The sequence below is a fragment of the Bacillus rossius genome, chromosome 10 (genome assembly GCF_032445375.1).
Source record: "Bacillus rossius redtenbacheri isolate Brsri chromosome 10, Brsri_v3, whole genome shotgun sequence".
NCBI lineage: Eukaryota > Metazoa > Arthropoda > Insecta > Phasmatodea > Bacillidae > Bacillus > Bacillus rossius.
In genome coordinates this window covers 13,828,766-13,843,918 of record NC_086337.1, presented here as the reverse complement: position 1 = coordinate 13,843,918, position 15,153 = coordinate 13,828,766, and the positions used below count along the sequence as shown (strand labels likewise).

General features: G+C 35.3%; 1 protein-coding gene across 2 annotated transcripts in view; it reads left to right on the top strand.

Annotated features, from left to right (window-relative positions):
* The window catches only part of LOC134535793 (hypoxia-inducible factor 1-alpha), a 554,432-nt gene extending 545,852 nt beyond the window's left edge, over positions 1 to 8,580 (top strand). For both annotated transcript variants that reach the window (XM_063375069.1, XM_063375070.1), the window contains exon 13: positions 6,140 to 8,580. In XM_063375069.1, the coding sequence (XP_063231139.1) occupies positions 6,140 to 6,406 (267 nt within the window). In that variant the 3' untranslated portion in view covers positions 6,407 to 8,580. The remainder of the gene's footprint in view (positions 1 to 6,139) is intronic.
* Positions 8,581 to 15,153: the final 6,573 nt, after the last annotated feature.

Below are 15,153 nucleotides of genomic sequence, written 5' to 3'. Positions count from 1 at the left end.
ACGTAAACATGGAAAACTTTCTGTATATTTTAGTGTTTTCTGCTTATTGCATACATACAGGCCAACATATGGGCAGTGTACAGAATACAAGCTCCCTATCCAGAGATGACTTTGTCAGTTAAAACCCACACGCACAACTCTCGAGCCGTGCGGGCCCCCTTTGAGAATCCCACAATGCCCCTGTGCCGTGCTATAACGAGGTCAAAGTGTGTCTGTCAGCGGAGCAAGGTGGCGCGGCAATGATGCACTGGACTCGCATCCCACACGACCCAGGCTGGGATCCTGGTCCAGCCATCCTTGGTCTTCCTTTCCAGGGTTTCCTGAAGTCACGGTCCGTCCGCAGATCACTTCCCGTTGCTCCTGGTCTCACGACCTTGCTTTAACAACATATTAAAGCCAAGTAACAAATAAAATATATCTCTGCCTATGGTATATGATATAAATCCCTCGTATATTATGTATGTATTAATGTGTATATATGTGTATGTATGCATTTATATATGTCTGTGTGTACACTATACTCACTGACACTCACTCAACATGAATTCTCCGGAACTATAAAACCTAAAATCCTAAGAAGGGATTTTACAAAAATCAGCTCCCAAGTGGGTTGTAGGACGTGTTATAAATAATATAATTTTTATTGAAAATTGTCTTCTTTCTCTCTTTAATGTTTTACCTCCTACAATATGCTTACAAGGGGAGAATTTAAAAATACGCTGAGGGTAGAAGAGTAGTATACTGTTTCTGTATTTAGTTTTAAAACTGTATGTTTATAAGAGTGAAAATGGCTGAAATCTGGGTTCCCAGAATAAATTTCAGGCTTGATACATATTTTACTAGTTTTTGAAAGCACCCAAAGGGCTTACAATGTAACTTTATTTATATTTCTCCGCCAAATAAAGTTATGGTTGCCACTTAAATCTCATAGTTGCCCTATGCACGATGAGAAGACTGCGTGTCAGTTCACAGTCCTGCGCTTAGAGGAAACACTGTGCTAGAATCATGAGCGAGTGCCACACTTATCATGCCGCCTCACTAACACAAATGCACTCCTGACAAGGGCTGTTTCTATAAATATAGCATGGTAGCTATCTTGCTTTTGTTGTTTGATCAAAATTTTTTCCAACAGATACTAAATGTAATATCAATAGCTGCAGAAAGATGCGTATGTGTTTGTATTTATGATCACTTGTAAGGGATTTCGCAGCTCGCAAATAACACTTGGTAAATACTAGTGATGGGTCAAAACCATTTTTCTCGAATCCGAATCTGGAATTCGAATCCCAGAGAGTTTGAATGTAATCTTTGAATCTGAATCTAGGTTATTCAAGGGTCAAAAATAAAATAATGTAAAATAAATTAAAATATAAACTATTGTATTGAAACATTCTACCAATTAAATGGTTGTTTCAAAAACTAAGTTTCTATAATCAATACATGTAAATTAATTAACATAATTATGAGTTATAAATACAGTATCACGGGGAATGGTAACATAATATGTATGAAGAAAAAAATGTGACTTAGTAAACTTCAAAGGTTATCAGTGTTGAAATTTTTAATTTACTTTATTTCCTGTAATATTTTTCTCAGAATATTTTTCCTTGAATATTGGATCCTTCGAAAACTAAGGATATGATGATATTTGAGGGTTTGATTTGTCCATCCCTAGTAAATATGGATGAAAACATTAGCCACCAAACAACAATTGCCAGAGATAAATTTTACAGTAATACCTTAAGAGCAAAGTACATAATGGCATTGAAGTTACGTTATCAATATTCTGTACGAGACTGAGCCGTAAATTCACTAAGTAAATTTGTGTTGGAAAGGATTGTAACTGGAACTATAATGGTGCCACAAATTGCATATATAGGAACCAGTGTTAATTTTTGTAAACTCTGTGTTCTTGTGCTTTTCCATATATGTCGCTTGGGATAATCTCCACGTTAACTTCAGTGTAGTCCAGTCTTTAAGGGATTAAAATACCACTAAACATTTTTTTAATGAAAGTGAAATCAAGGCTGTATGCATACATTCTGAATTCTTCTTGGAGTAATACCCATCTGTGGAGTGTAGCTGGGATTGAACTCGTGACATCGCAAATGTAACCACATATTACAGTAATTTAAATAAATTAACTCTGTTAGGATGTAAAATTGTTTTCAAACATTAATTTGTAAACATCAATTTTTCAGAATCTCTGACTTACTTAAGAATTTTATGGAAGCTGGTTCACCAGTGATTGTCTTTATTATGGAAAGCCTTTCGAATTGTATTAGTGTAAACCTTAATTTTGAAATGTGTTCAGCAATGTGCTAAATAGTGAGGTACCAGTATATCAATATACATTTATTAATGTATGATTTGTCACTGTAAATTTTAATGGCCGATCACAGTGTCTGAAAACTTAGTGTTTTGTATTTTTCGTACGTGTAAAGATATTTACACTGTTGTATGCAAATTTTTCTTAACTTTTCTCACAATAAAAAAAAGTGGAAGCAGTATGCTTAGCTGTTACTTCCCACTTCTGTCTGTGTAATTCTTCTGTCTAAAGACAAGCAAGCCAATAGTGCAACTACTAACACTGTGTGTGCCTTCAGTCACAGTATTTTGTGTGTGTGTGTGTGTAAGTAGGGGAAAGTAATGGGGGGAGGAGTTCTATCCTGACCTCCTTTGTGACTGCCCTGTTACGCTGCAGTTTAAACAAGTTGTACTATAATTTTAAGATGAGTACAAATTACTTTAAGTTTAAAGTAAATAAACTGCAAACTTTAATTTATCTTCTGTTAATGGTTTTATTTACAAGTAGGCACAGCACTTATAAATCTTTTTTTTTCTATCACAGGGAAACAAAATATCACACATAAATACATATATATATATTTTTTTGCCACAAACATTTTGTAGCAACACAAAAAAATTATTCGGATTTGTAATACAGTAGAACCCTGCTATAATGTTTTTCTAGGGAGCACAAGAAAAAAACATTATAAGCAGGAAAACATTATAAGCAGGTAATCTCAATTTAGCTCTTAACAATGTTCGAGCTTTGTACCAATGGACTCACCAAGCTAAGTAAACAACTTTAATGTTAAAACCAAAGATAGTATACTTGATACATGAATTTTCTGAAACAAGCCAACAATTTTTCAACTTCATCTTGTTCCCTGGTTAAATTCTGTTTGTCTTTAAAGATACACTACCACATTTTTGTAAAATTGTCTCACATTTCATGATGACAACATTAAGAGTGAGAATGTCTACTCCTTCGCCACCTGAAAATGTTTAATTTTGGGATTCCTACTTATGAATGAAAAAAAAAAATTATTTCTAAGAAATAGAAAAAAATTTTAGTTATGCCCTCACTCAATGGTTGGCAACTTAAATATCGTAGGACTATGTACGTGCATCTGAATACCCACTGGAATGGCAAGGAAGAGAAGAGTTGACTAAGGGTGCCAACTGACACATAACTATGAACATTGTGTACCTTCAGTATATTGCATAAAATTGTATTTTAACAAACTTCATGTATTGTATGGCAGTGATTGTAAACATAAACATACATAAAGGAAACTTTTTATCGTAAGTGTTGGAATAATTTGGTTTTAAAACATTTTTTCCCCATTTATTGAATGTTAGAAAGCAAACATTATAAGCAGGAAATTACACTATTTATGAACGTTATATGCAGGAAGTAAATACATTGTCCTTATGGGGGAAATATTGGGACATTAAAAATATGACATTATAAGCAGGAAAACATTATATGCAGGAACATTATAACAGGGTTTTACTGTAGTTACTTAAATATGAGTAGTTTATGAAGTACTTTTTCTGCATTTATAATTTGTACCCTTTTTAATTTAATAATTCCCCGAAAATTATTTAAACTTTCTAAATATTGCAGATCAGACCCATTGTATAATTATTTTGCCTATGAAATTGGGGATGACAGCAGCAACTAGTTTTATGAACCACTATACAAAATTAATGAATGTAAATATATCTACCGTCAATCACAAAGATTCAGTACCTAGATGTGTCTGTGGCAGTTGTACTTGGTTCCGGCTAGATAACGAATAACTAGGGACTGAAAAAACTCATTCGTTTTGATGACCTTCAGGATAGATTACACAGTCCTCTGTTTACTCTGGCCAATAACGCCTATTTGTGGGCTGTTGACTTGTGAGTCGTCTGAACAGGTTTGCATGTAATGAAGAGTTTGTGGGATGGACAGTGTGTGAAGAACCATAGACCATACTGACTGGCGTGTGTTGAAATGTGCGTGGGATGTACAGTAAGTGCAGAACCATGGACCATACCAACTGGTGTGTGTTGAAGTGTGCGTGGGATGTACAGAGTGTGCAGAACCATGGACCATACCGACTGGCATGTGTTGAAGCTTGCATGGGATGTACAGTGTGTGCAGAACCATGGACCATAATGACTGGCTTGTGTTGAAGTGTGCGTGGGATGTACAGTGTGTGCAGAACCATGGACCATACTGACTGGCGTGTGTTGAAGCGTGCGTGGGATGTACAGAGTGTGCAGAACCATGGACCATACCGACTGGCGTGTGTTGAAGCGTGCGTGGGATGTACAGAGTGTGCAGAACCATGGACCATACCGACTGGCGTGTGTTGATGAGTGCGTGGGATGTACAGAGTGTACAGAACCATGGACCATACCAACGGGCATGTGTTGAAGAGTGCGTGGGATGTACAGAGAGTGCAGAACCATGGACCATACTGACGGGCATGTGTTGAAGCGTGCGTGGGATGTACAGTGTGTGTAGAACCATGAACCATACTGACTGGCATGTGTTGAAGTGTGCGTGGGATGTACAGTGTGTGCAGAACCATGGACCATACCAACTGGTGTGTGTTGAAGTGTGCGTGGGATGTACAGTGTGTGCAGAACCATGGACCATACCAACTGGCGTGTGTTGAAGAGTGCATGGGATGTACAGAGTGTACAGAACCATGGACCATACTGACGGGCGTGTGTTGAAGAGTGCGTGGGATGTACAGAGAGTGCAGAACCATGGACCATACTGATGGGCATGTGTTGAAGCGTGCGTGGGATGTACAGTGTGTGCAGAACCATGGACCATACTGCCTGGCGTGTGTTGAAGCGTGCGTGGGATGTACACAGTGTACAGAACCATGGAACATACTGCCTGGCGTGTGTTGAAGCGTGCGTGGGATGTACAGAGTGTGCAGAACCATGGACCATACCGACTGGCGTGTGTAGAAGAGTGCGTGGGATGTACGGAGTGTGCAGAACCATGGACCATACTGACGGGCGTGTGTTGAAGAGTGAGTGGGATGTACAGAGAGTGCAGAACCATGGACCATACTGACGGGCATGTGTTGAAGCGTGCGTGGGATGTACAGTGTGTGCAGAACCATGGACCATACTGCCTGGCGTGTGTTGAAGCGTGCGTGGGATGTACAGAGTGTACAGAACCATGGAACATACTGCCTGGCGTGTGTTGAAGCGTGCGTGGGATGTACAGAGTGTGCAGAACCATGGACCATACCAACTGGCGTGTGTTGAAGAGTGCGTGGGATGTACGGAGTGTGCAGAACCATGGACCATACTGACGGGCGTGTGTTGAAGAGTGCGTGGGATGTACAGAGTGTACAGAACCATGGAACATACTGCCTGGCGTGTGTTGAAGTGTGCGTGGGATGTACAGAGTGTGCAGAACCATGGGCCATACCGACGGGCGTGTGTTGAAGAGTGCGTGGGATGTACGGAGTGTGCAGAACCATGGACCATACCGACTGGCGTGTGTTGAAGAGTGCGTGGGATGTACAGAGTGTGCAGAACCATGGACCATACCGACTGGCGTGTGTTGAAGAGTGCGTGGGATGTACAGAGTGTGCAGAACCATGGACCATACCGACTGGCGTGTGTTGAAGTGTGCGTGGGATGTACAGAGTGTGCAGAACCATGAACCATACCGACTAGCGTGTGTTGAAGCGTACATGGAATGTACAGAGTGTGCAGAACCATGGACCATACTGACTGGCGTGTGTTGAAGTGTGCATGGGATGTACAGTGTGTGCAGAACCATGGACCATACTGCCTGGCATGTGTTGAAGCGTGCGTGGGGTGTCGGTAGGTGAAGAACATAGAGGACGTGGTGCGGTCCCTGAAGGCGCCCCCGGACCGCGCAGAGGCGGACGCGGAGGAGCGCAAGGCCAGCATACGCAAGAACTCGTTCTCGCTGCTGGAGCCGGACCCGGCCATGATCCCCTCGCTGGCGGACCTCAGCCAGCAGGACTACGAGGTGAACGCCCCCCTGTCGAGCAGCAGCAGCCTGCTGAAGGGACGTGACCTGCTGCTGGCCCTGGACGCCTCCAGCTGCGGCATGGAGCTGGCCCAGTAGCAGCGCTTCTCTGTCCGGAGAGTCTTGCAGTTGGACTAACTCATGTCAGTTTCATTGTTCCAGTTTCAATACCAGTAAGTGTTTGATATTTCAGTTACTTATGCATTTCCATATGTTCTGCATCAGATTACTACTTAAAACATTTCATAATTTTGTTTCGAGTACAATTCGTAAAAAAATGTACATGTTTACAAATGCTAATCGACGGTTCTTTTCACAAATCGTGATTTAACAATTGCTTTGTGCACAGAAGACAAGAATCTGTCATATTATCAGTAGAGTTTGGTAGCGGCTCCCCTAACCTGCAGTCTGGTGAAACAACAAACTATTCCATTTTTGCCGTTACAGTGTTTCTTGCAAAGTGCCAAAAAAAACTACATTTGTTCAAAGTATGTATGTTGTCACTGTAAGTATGTCAATTTTCAGTTTATTTTGTCATACAGCGATGGTTGTTTGGACAATTTCTCTGCTCAAGATTTTAGTGTGAGAGAATATGTTAAAATTTATTTTGTCACAAGAATACTTTCAAATAGTTCCAGCCTAAATATAAATATTATTTTTCTATTTAAATGAAGAACTAGATTTACTAGTTATGTGAACATTAAGTGTTTCCTTGCATTTTTAAAAAGAATATGACAGTTTTATAATCCTTCATAAATTTATTGAAGAACATACACAAAAACATGTTCATATCCATATAATGTTTGTGTGTTTTAAAGTTTTTATACAACATTTTTTAAGAAAGAATTATGTACATATTATAGAAGGATGTTGTAGTGTTCTCTAATACAAGGAAGTGAAAAACTTTTAAATACCATATAATACATGGGATAGTAGAAAAGATTGTTTATGAATGTGATCAGTGGGTGAAGGGGCTTGAAAAATATTAAATTATGTAATTATGTTAAAACTACTTTAATAAACTATAGTAGTGCATAGAGTAACATAAACTGTATCATAAAGTGAGGATAGATGTTGAAAATGGACACTTGCATTCACATTTAGAATCATAGTTGTTTATTACTTATTAAAACTTTGTACACAGAAAATTTTGTGAAACAGAAAAAAAATATATTTATATTTTTTTTTTCCAGTTGCTTAGTTGCCTGGCCAAACACAAATAATACTTGTAATCATTTAAAGTTATAATTTGTTTTTAATTTTAACTGTGATATTTATAAATGACGGGTCCATATTTTGTATGGTTCCAATCATAATTACATTTAACCAAATTAGGAGATTAAAAAAAAGTGTGAGCAAGTGTTTCAGTACTCACCAGAGATGTGTAACATCCATCATCGGTTCCGAGCAAATTCATGTCTTCTCATATTGAAAATACACTTATAATACAAAACTTGGACAGAAAATTTACCATAGAAATTTTTTAAAATTATGTTGAGAGTGATTAATATATGAAAATTATTTTTTCAACTTACGAAAATTTTGTTCTCAACTACATTTCTTGATGCAAATCACATGTAGTGTCCGTGCCCGCTGCTAGAATTCATTGATGAAGCAGTTACAAATAGTAATACATTTGATTAGCAGAAACAGTTAATACTATATCTTTTTCCATTTTGGCTCTGTAAACTTAGGTTCTTGCCATACGTCACAGGTGGCAGCACTGTGGTTACCTATTCTTGTCCACGCGACTTCCGTTCCATTCATGAAATCGCTCCTACCAAATGCTGTATACCGAGAGATATGATTTTACACATGAAATAATAATGTAGCACTTCGAGAGAGATAATCAACAGATGGCAAACCAGTGTCCAGTAGCTTCAACTTTCCACAGACAGTAATAGCTTATAGGCTTCAGTGAAGGCATTCACCCTACTTAACATCCGATGTGATTGTTGCCGGAAGCTAATTTTTGTGCGTGTTGACTGCAGAGTCAAGTAGATGTGTTTGTCTGTTGTCTTTTATTGTTTTAGTAGTTTGTGTTCTTGTTGTTTTGGCTTTTTTACATCATAGACCATCTCCACCTCTAAAATGCTTTGCCACTTGGCCGGTCCTTTCGAAGCTTTGGCTAGCATACTCTCAACACCCATTTGTTTCATCTCTGCACCTTAAAGTAAGTGGTGATTTAAAAAAAAAAAAAAAAAGGCTCATGATTCTTAATTAATGCAAAATATATGTTCTGTCAATAACTTATAACCATTGTAAATGCCATAGATACTAATTTAATACGTATAATGTTAATAAAGCAAGCACGTTCCCCCGTTGCCATTTGCCTCTGCCCGGGTTATTGCTTGATCACAGAAGTCACTAAAGTCCTAGAAAGTCATGGAACATAAAATGTCATGAAATATTATTCAGGTAATTGAATGGAAATTAAGTGTCGCTTATAGTTCACACTGTATTTGAAAATAAATTTTTTGACACAATCAATGAGTATTTTGGTCACATTACATATAAAAGATTTGGTATGTTTGCCAAAGTTTAGTTTGTTGTTATGTTAAATGTGTAGTGTAGTGGCTTCTGCAAAATAAGGTAGATGATTATTAAGTGAAAAGTTAGTTTGTTTAGCTACATTATTGATGGTAATTTACATATTATAAATAGATCTCACTTAACCTAATCAGTTTTTCACTGCAAATTATTTGCACTTTTTTTCCCAGCAACCACTCGTTTTGAGTTTCCAGCAAACAATTAGCATATCATGTGGTGTCTAAGGAAAACCATTTCATGTGGTCTGTGTTAATTATGCCAAGCTGTAAAATTTTTGAGATAGTTGTGTGATGTCTTTTGCACCACGTACATAATCAGTTATTAATTTCCGTTACCATTAATTCTCTGGAATTTTCTATAATATTGTGTGCAGAACCAGATTCCTAAACCAGTGAAATTTTAAGATGTGTTCAAATATGCAGATATTTTTTTGTCATAATTATTGCTCTACTACATCCAGATCTTTTTACCCTTAATTATGGCCAATAAAAATTCATACAGCCCTAGTAAACATGGGTTTGTTGTTTGCGTGGTAAAATATTAATTATGTTAGTGCAAGAACACACAATAATATCAAATGGAAGAAAACACATTGATTTTGATTTATTACTAATCTCAGTTATTTACTCATTTCAATAAAATGTTCAACATTGGGCGGGTAGCTCACCTAAAGTTTAGTATTTCAAAGAAAGCTTATTCTTGCTTGGATGTCTGGTCTGTAATATCTTAAACTCATTTATGCGGTTTTTATGTATTCATATTATTTGTGCTTCTTTGATTTATTGTCTACAAGTGGACTTCAAAGAAGTGGGTTGTTGGCCAAAATTGACTAATACCTGTTAACAAAAATATAACTTGTGAAATGCAAGCTAATTTTTTTTGTTCAGGAATGAAATCAAATTGTAATAATAATTACTAATTTTAGTTAGTAGTTAATAGTTTTCAACAGTTTTTCATGTGTAAAATATCCTTGTGTTTGGATAAAACCTACAAGATACATGAAAATATATTATGCATAATGGACTGATAATTTACTCTAGTGATTTGTTACCAAAGTATGATAATTATTATCCAGGACATTCATGTGAATGTTGTTTAGGTCCTTTTGTGAACACTTACTGTACTGTGTGTGGTGAGTTGAAGATCTCATTTTCCAGTTTCCACCTCATGTGTAATTCTTACATGGCATGTTATTTTTGACATTAAAAATTAGTGTTTTCCTTTCACTACTGTTAATTTTTTTTTTTTAATTTTTGGCAAAATCGTGGAAGAAATTTCATAGATTATTTGTGAAATATTGAGAATACAAACAATAATTTGAGATTTTTTGAGTACCTAGATAAATGGTTTACCTATTTGATTGTTTTTATTAAACCAATTTTTATATTTTGCTTTTCAATATCAGGTGCTGGCCTAATTTTATAAGTGTGTTTTCTAAAATGAATAAACAGTAAATATTGTATCAGTAACATAAAGCTAAAATATACCTTCTATGTGGAGGAATTTCAGTTACTGTTCAGCCTCTAGCTAGTCATTGTATACTATTTTGTTGCACAACTACTAGTAGTTTCATTTTCTTCTTCTGCATTTATTTTATATTTTTTGAAAAATTTTCTAATAACAGTATGAGTGTGTAGGGGATATAAAATTATAAAGCTTTTAAACTAACTTTAAAAGTGATAAGAAATGTAATCCATCATGTGATTGTCTGATGATTGTGACTTTGATTTTTGGTGCTTGCAAGAGATAAATAGTCTTGTGTTGATAATGTTTCAGTGTTTGTCATTAGTATTTTTTATTGTTTATTTATTTGTTTTGCAAATTAGTGAGACTTAAGCTCACTGGAAAATTAGATCTGTACTAGCAATGAGCTCACAGTGCCTTCCTAAATCTATCAGTGATAGTGATTTCTGTACGCACTTCAAAACAATACTTTATTTTTAATAAGTACAAACTTTTAATTTAAAATGAAATATGTATTGATTTTCATCTGCAAATGTGTGACTGCTATGTGTTTTTTTATTATTATGTCTAGGTCTTGATTGTTTATATGCTGCAGTATTTTAATTTTAATTTTGTTACATCTTTTTTTGGTTTCAAAACAGCTGCCATAGGGAAACAATTGCGGCACCCAGTTGGAATTACCAAAAAAATTAATAAACTTGTTAAGATTACCAAAAAGTCCAAATAGTTAGCAGAAAAAATTACCATAGTCCACACCTGAGTACCGCCCAATAGGTACATAAGCAAAACCAGAGTAAAGATGTCCGAAGAAAATGATTCAGTAATTTTAGATTCAAACTCAATTTCAAAGCTGAAATATATTTTCAAAATCAATAACACTTTACAAAAATTATTTTCAATATTTACTTGGCTTTTCTTGAATTTATCTTATTGCTATTCCTTACTACTGTAGAGAATAATTGTTAAAATTATTACACAAAAATTATAAATACAGTTGTCTTGGGCTAACCATCAAACTGTTAACAAGGTCACAAGGCTCAAAAGCTTCCAACAAATTTTGACCACCTAAGCTACAACTATAAACATGCATACATATTCATAAAGATGTAAAAATTTCATCCTTTTAACATTCTACATGGATACCAAAAAAATTATAAAGGAATCTTTTCTTATTATTTACAAATACATCTATTGAATAAAGCTTTTTCTGATGAGTTCAACAGTTGTTTTTTCCTAAGGAAAAGTTCACATATTGTGTAGTTGAAACTATTTGAAAATTTGCCAAAAATACTCTGAACAGTTGTCACATTAATAATATTTTACTATGTAAGCATTGGGTGTCCTCCAAAAATGTGGGTGTGCTCACATTCAAAAAAAGATACTGCTGGTATAGTCATGTGAGATCAGGCAAATTACTTGTTAGATCAGACAGTGAGTCAAAGATAGAAATTCATTTTATTAGTGTCGGTAATAGTTCTGAGATTAATGTCAGCATAGTTGGTACCTAATTGCAACACCATTCCAATTACGCTGTAAACAGTTATCAAAAAAAATTTGCAGTCAATTTTGTATGCCCATTATAGTGCATCTATAATGCAGTATATATATTTTAATGTTGAAGGTTTATGGACCCGAGTTGTTCAACTGTTTCAAAGTAGTTGTCATTTTGTAAGCACTGTGATGCAAATTTGCTCCTTGGATTTCTCTCTGATATGGAGAACTTTCAAAGAAGTTACAGTTCTGAATGTTCCAAGGTAAAAACTGTATTTTAAAATGTCTCATAATGTGCACTGACAAATCAGTGAAATGTATGTGTAAGAAATTTATGTTATTGTCCTACTGTATAGAATGATTAGCATTAGCCGTTAATAATTTTTTTTATGTTGGTGTTTACACTTCGTTCTTAATGGAATTTTTATGTTCATCTATATTGACAGTAGATGCACATTAGTGGTTAGATTTCAAGTAAGGTATATACTGTTTGTGGAATGCTAATGCTTTCTTTTATTATAATTTTTATAACCAAAACTATACTTGTATATAGAAGGTTGAAGATAGAATTGAGGTGATTTTGGAAAAAATTGTACGTGGTTTTGTTTCTGGACTGCTTTTGTGCGATTGCTGAATAAAGTTTAATTTTTACTCGTATCATATTCATTTGTTTTATTGGAATGGGAAACTGTTAACGTGATGCTCCTAATTACTGGGGCTGTATATTCTCTGGTTTAAGATTTAAACTATTTTTGGATAGGTTCTCTGCTGTGGTGATCGTAAAGGCATCATGCTCATGTAGTAAGAGACAAGTTTGACCATTCAATCCATGGTTTTTTTTCCTTCAGGTCCCTTTGGCTTATGCCTCTTTATAAGGGTGAGAAATAGGAACCATAAGAATGATTTTGTACCACAAGTTTTTGGCATTTATTATTAAAAATTTGCCTATGTTAAAGCATAGATCACTGATTAAGAGGTAGCATCTATTCACAGCATGAATGCAGTTTGTCATTCTTAAAAATAAATTATTGACTTCACGGTGTAAAGTTTTGTTTGCAGTCATTCATTACTGTGGCAACAAAATGATATGGGGAATTGCGATAAAACCGAAATAACACATTACATGACACCGAAATGCAAATTAATACAATGTTTAGCACCAAAATATAACTAAAAACATTAAATAAACCAACAGTTTGAGAAAATGTAACTCAAATTACAAAAAATTATTTTTTATCCTGGTTATTCTTTGAATGAAATTTATTTATCATGAATTTCTTACCAGCATGTATGACCTAAATGGATTGGCAAAAAATTTAATATTATAATACATTAGTAACATGTTTTTACATTAATAACAGCTTGTTTCAAACACACAAAAATTTGCAGTTTTATTTTTATTTTTCTGAGTAGTTCTATTCTATACATGTTTATTGCTATTGATTTTACTGTATAAGTACATCGGTTTTCAATCAAAATAAAAATATTTTGGTGAAATTAGTATTAAAAAATATTTTAGTTTCATATTTGTTGAATTTCACACTTTTCTTTTATAAATAAAGACAATACATAAAAATAAAAACAATAACACCAAAATCTCCTGTTTTAAAAACAAAATTATCATAAAATTAAAACCATTAAATCTTGTCCCTACAACGTATTCCATTTACCTATATATTATATGCTTTAAAAAAGACAAATTTTGAATATGAAACAATAAAAAAAATTGTTATTGCCTAAAACTGTTGAAACCAAGATTGCATGTTTCAGTTCCTCTCTCTCCCCCCACCACCCTCTTTTTAAAAAGTAGTTTTGTATTTTATTTTGCCCAGAGGTTGCTCACCTTTCTGCTGCCTTGTCTTCCCTTAAACCCGTCACACTCCCGTAGGTGAAGCACATAACTGCGACCCCGTGCACTAGGTAAAAAGTGCCTAAGCACCATCCTGAGTCTTCCCCTCCCCTCTTCAATACGTCCTCTGTGAGAAGGGTGAAGGCTGATGGTGATTGGCTGGTGGAGTAGGACCATGTGACTGGAGGGTTGTTGAAATCCCAATGTGCCTCAGAGGTTGAAAATATTGAAAATAGAGGCAGGTAGTAAGTGGGAAGGGTGGATGACATCACTGATGCAAACCTATCACTCTCTTGTTATAATCTTGCAGAAGACTGAAAATGAAGTTATATCTTCCTCTCACTTTTTCTCTCTCCACCCCCCCCCCCCCCCCCCCCCCTTACCATTTATTTTCAGGAGATGAAAGAAAAAAATTTTTTTTTCTTATTAAACAAATATGTTCATATTTTCTGGTTAAAAATGGCAAGTGTGTATTAGTCAGTTTACAAGTCACCTTGTAATTATATAATATTATAAATAGAAATGAAGAGGTTAAAAAAACCAGATTTAACCCTTTTAAAATATGAAAATTTATTTTCCTTTTAATGAAGAACATATCAAAACATACTATACCATGACAGGCGAGGTAGGTGCACAGTGTCCATAGTTTCCAGGTACTCAAAATTAAACAGATGCAGCGTTGGTTGAGCATGCCAGAATCAAATCACGATCAGTCTGTTTTTCTAAAGGTTATATAATTTTATATGATTACTCTTTATACTAATCCCAAACCCCCTTTGTTGGCAGCATTAAGGCATTAAGGTGTTACACGAGGATCATGAAATTGACGCGAGGCTGTCTGTGCAATCAAAATGATTACCTATATTAATAATATTGTCGAAAACCTTTGGTGAAAATAATAACGTAACTTTTTGGAATCTGTTGTTAATTCACTTCCCTACCTGTCCCTAAGTCTCATTGGGTTTAGTTCAGCCTAATGAGGTGCGCCACTTTGCCGGGCATGTGTGTGTGTGTTGTGCTAAAGGCACTGTAGGTTCCAGTACCCGTGTACTGTGGAGAATAGTGAATAAGTACAGACAAGATTATATGGTGAATTGCGATAAAACAAAAATAACACTGCAAATCATGTCAGCACAACTTAGAGCACTGATATGCAAGTTAACACACCATTGAGCACCAAAATGAAATCAAACAGCAATTCGACGAAACTTAAATCACAAAACTTTAATCTTTTATCATGGTAAATTCATATAATATCATTTATTTAGCATGAAGTTTTTACGAGAATGTATTACCTAAACGGAATTGGGAAAAAATAATATTATGTATTTTGTTTAATCTTTCATCTCTTACATTAGTGAAACATTTGTACATAAATTTTTTAGTTTGCTGATTTATCTTTATTTTTCTGAGTAGTTCTGTTCTAAACATAGGTACTTATTACTGATGATTATACTCCCTGTATTAAGCATTAGGTGTCAATCAAATTGAG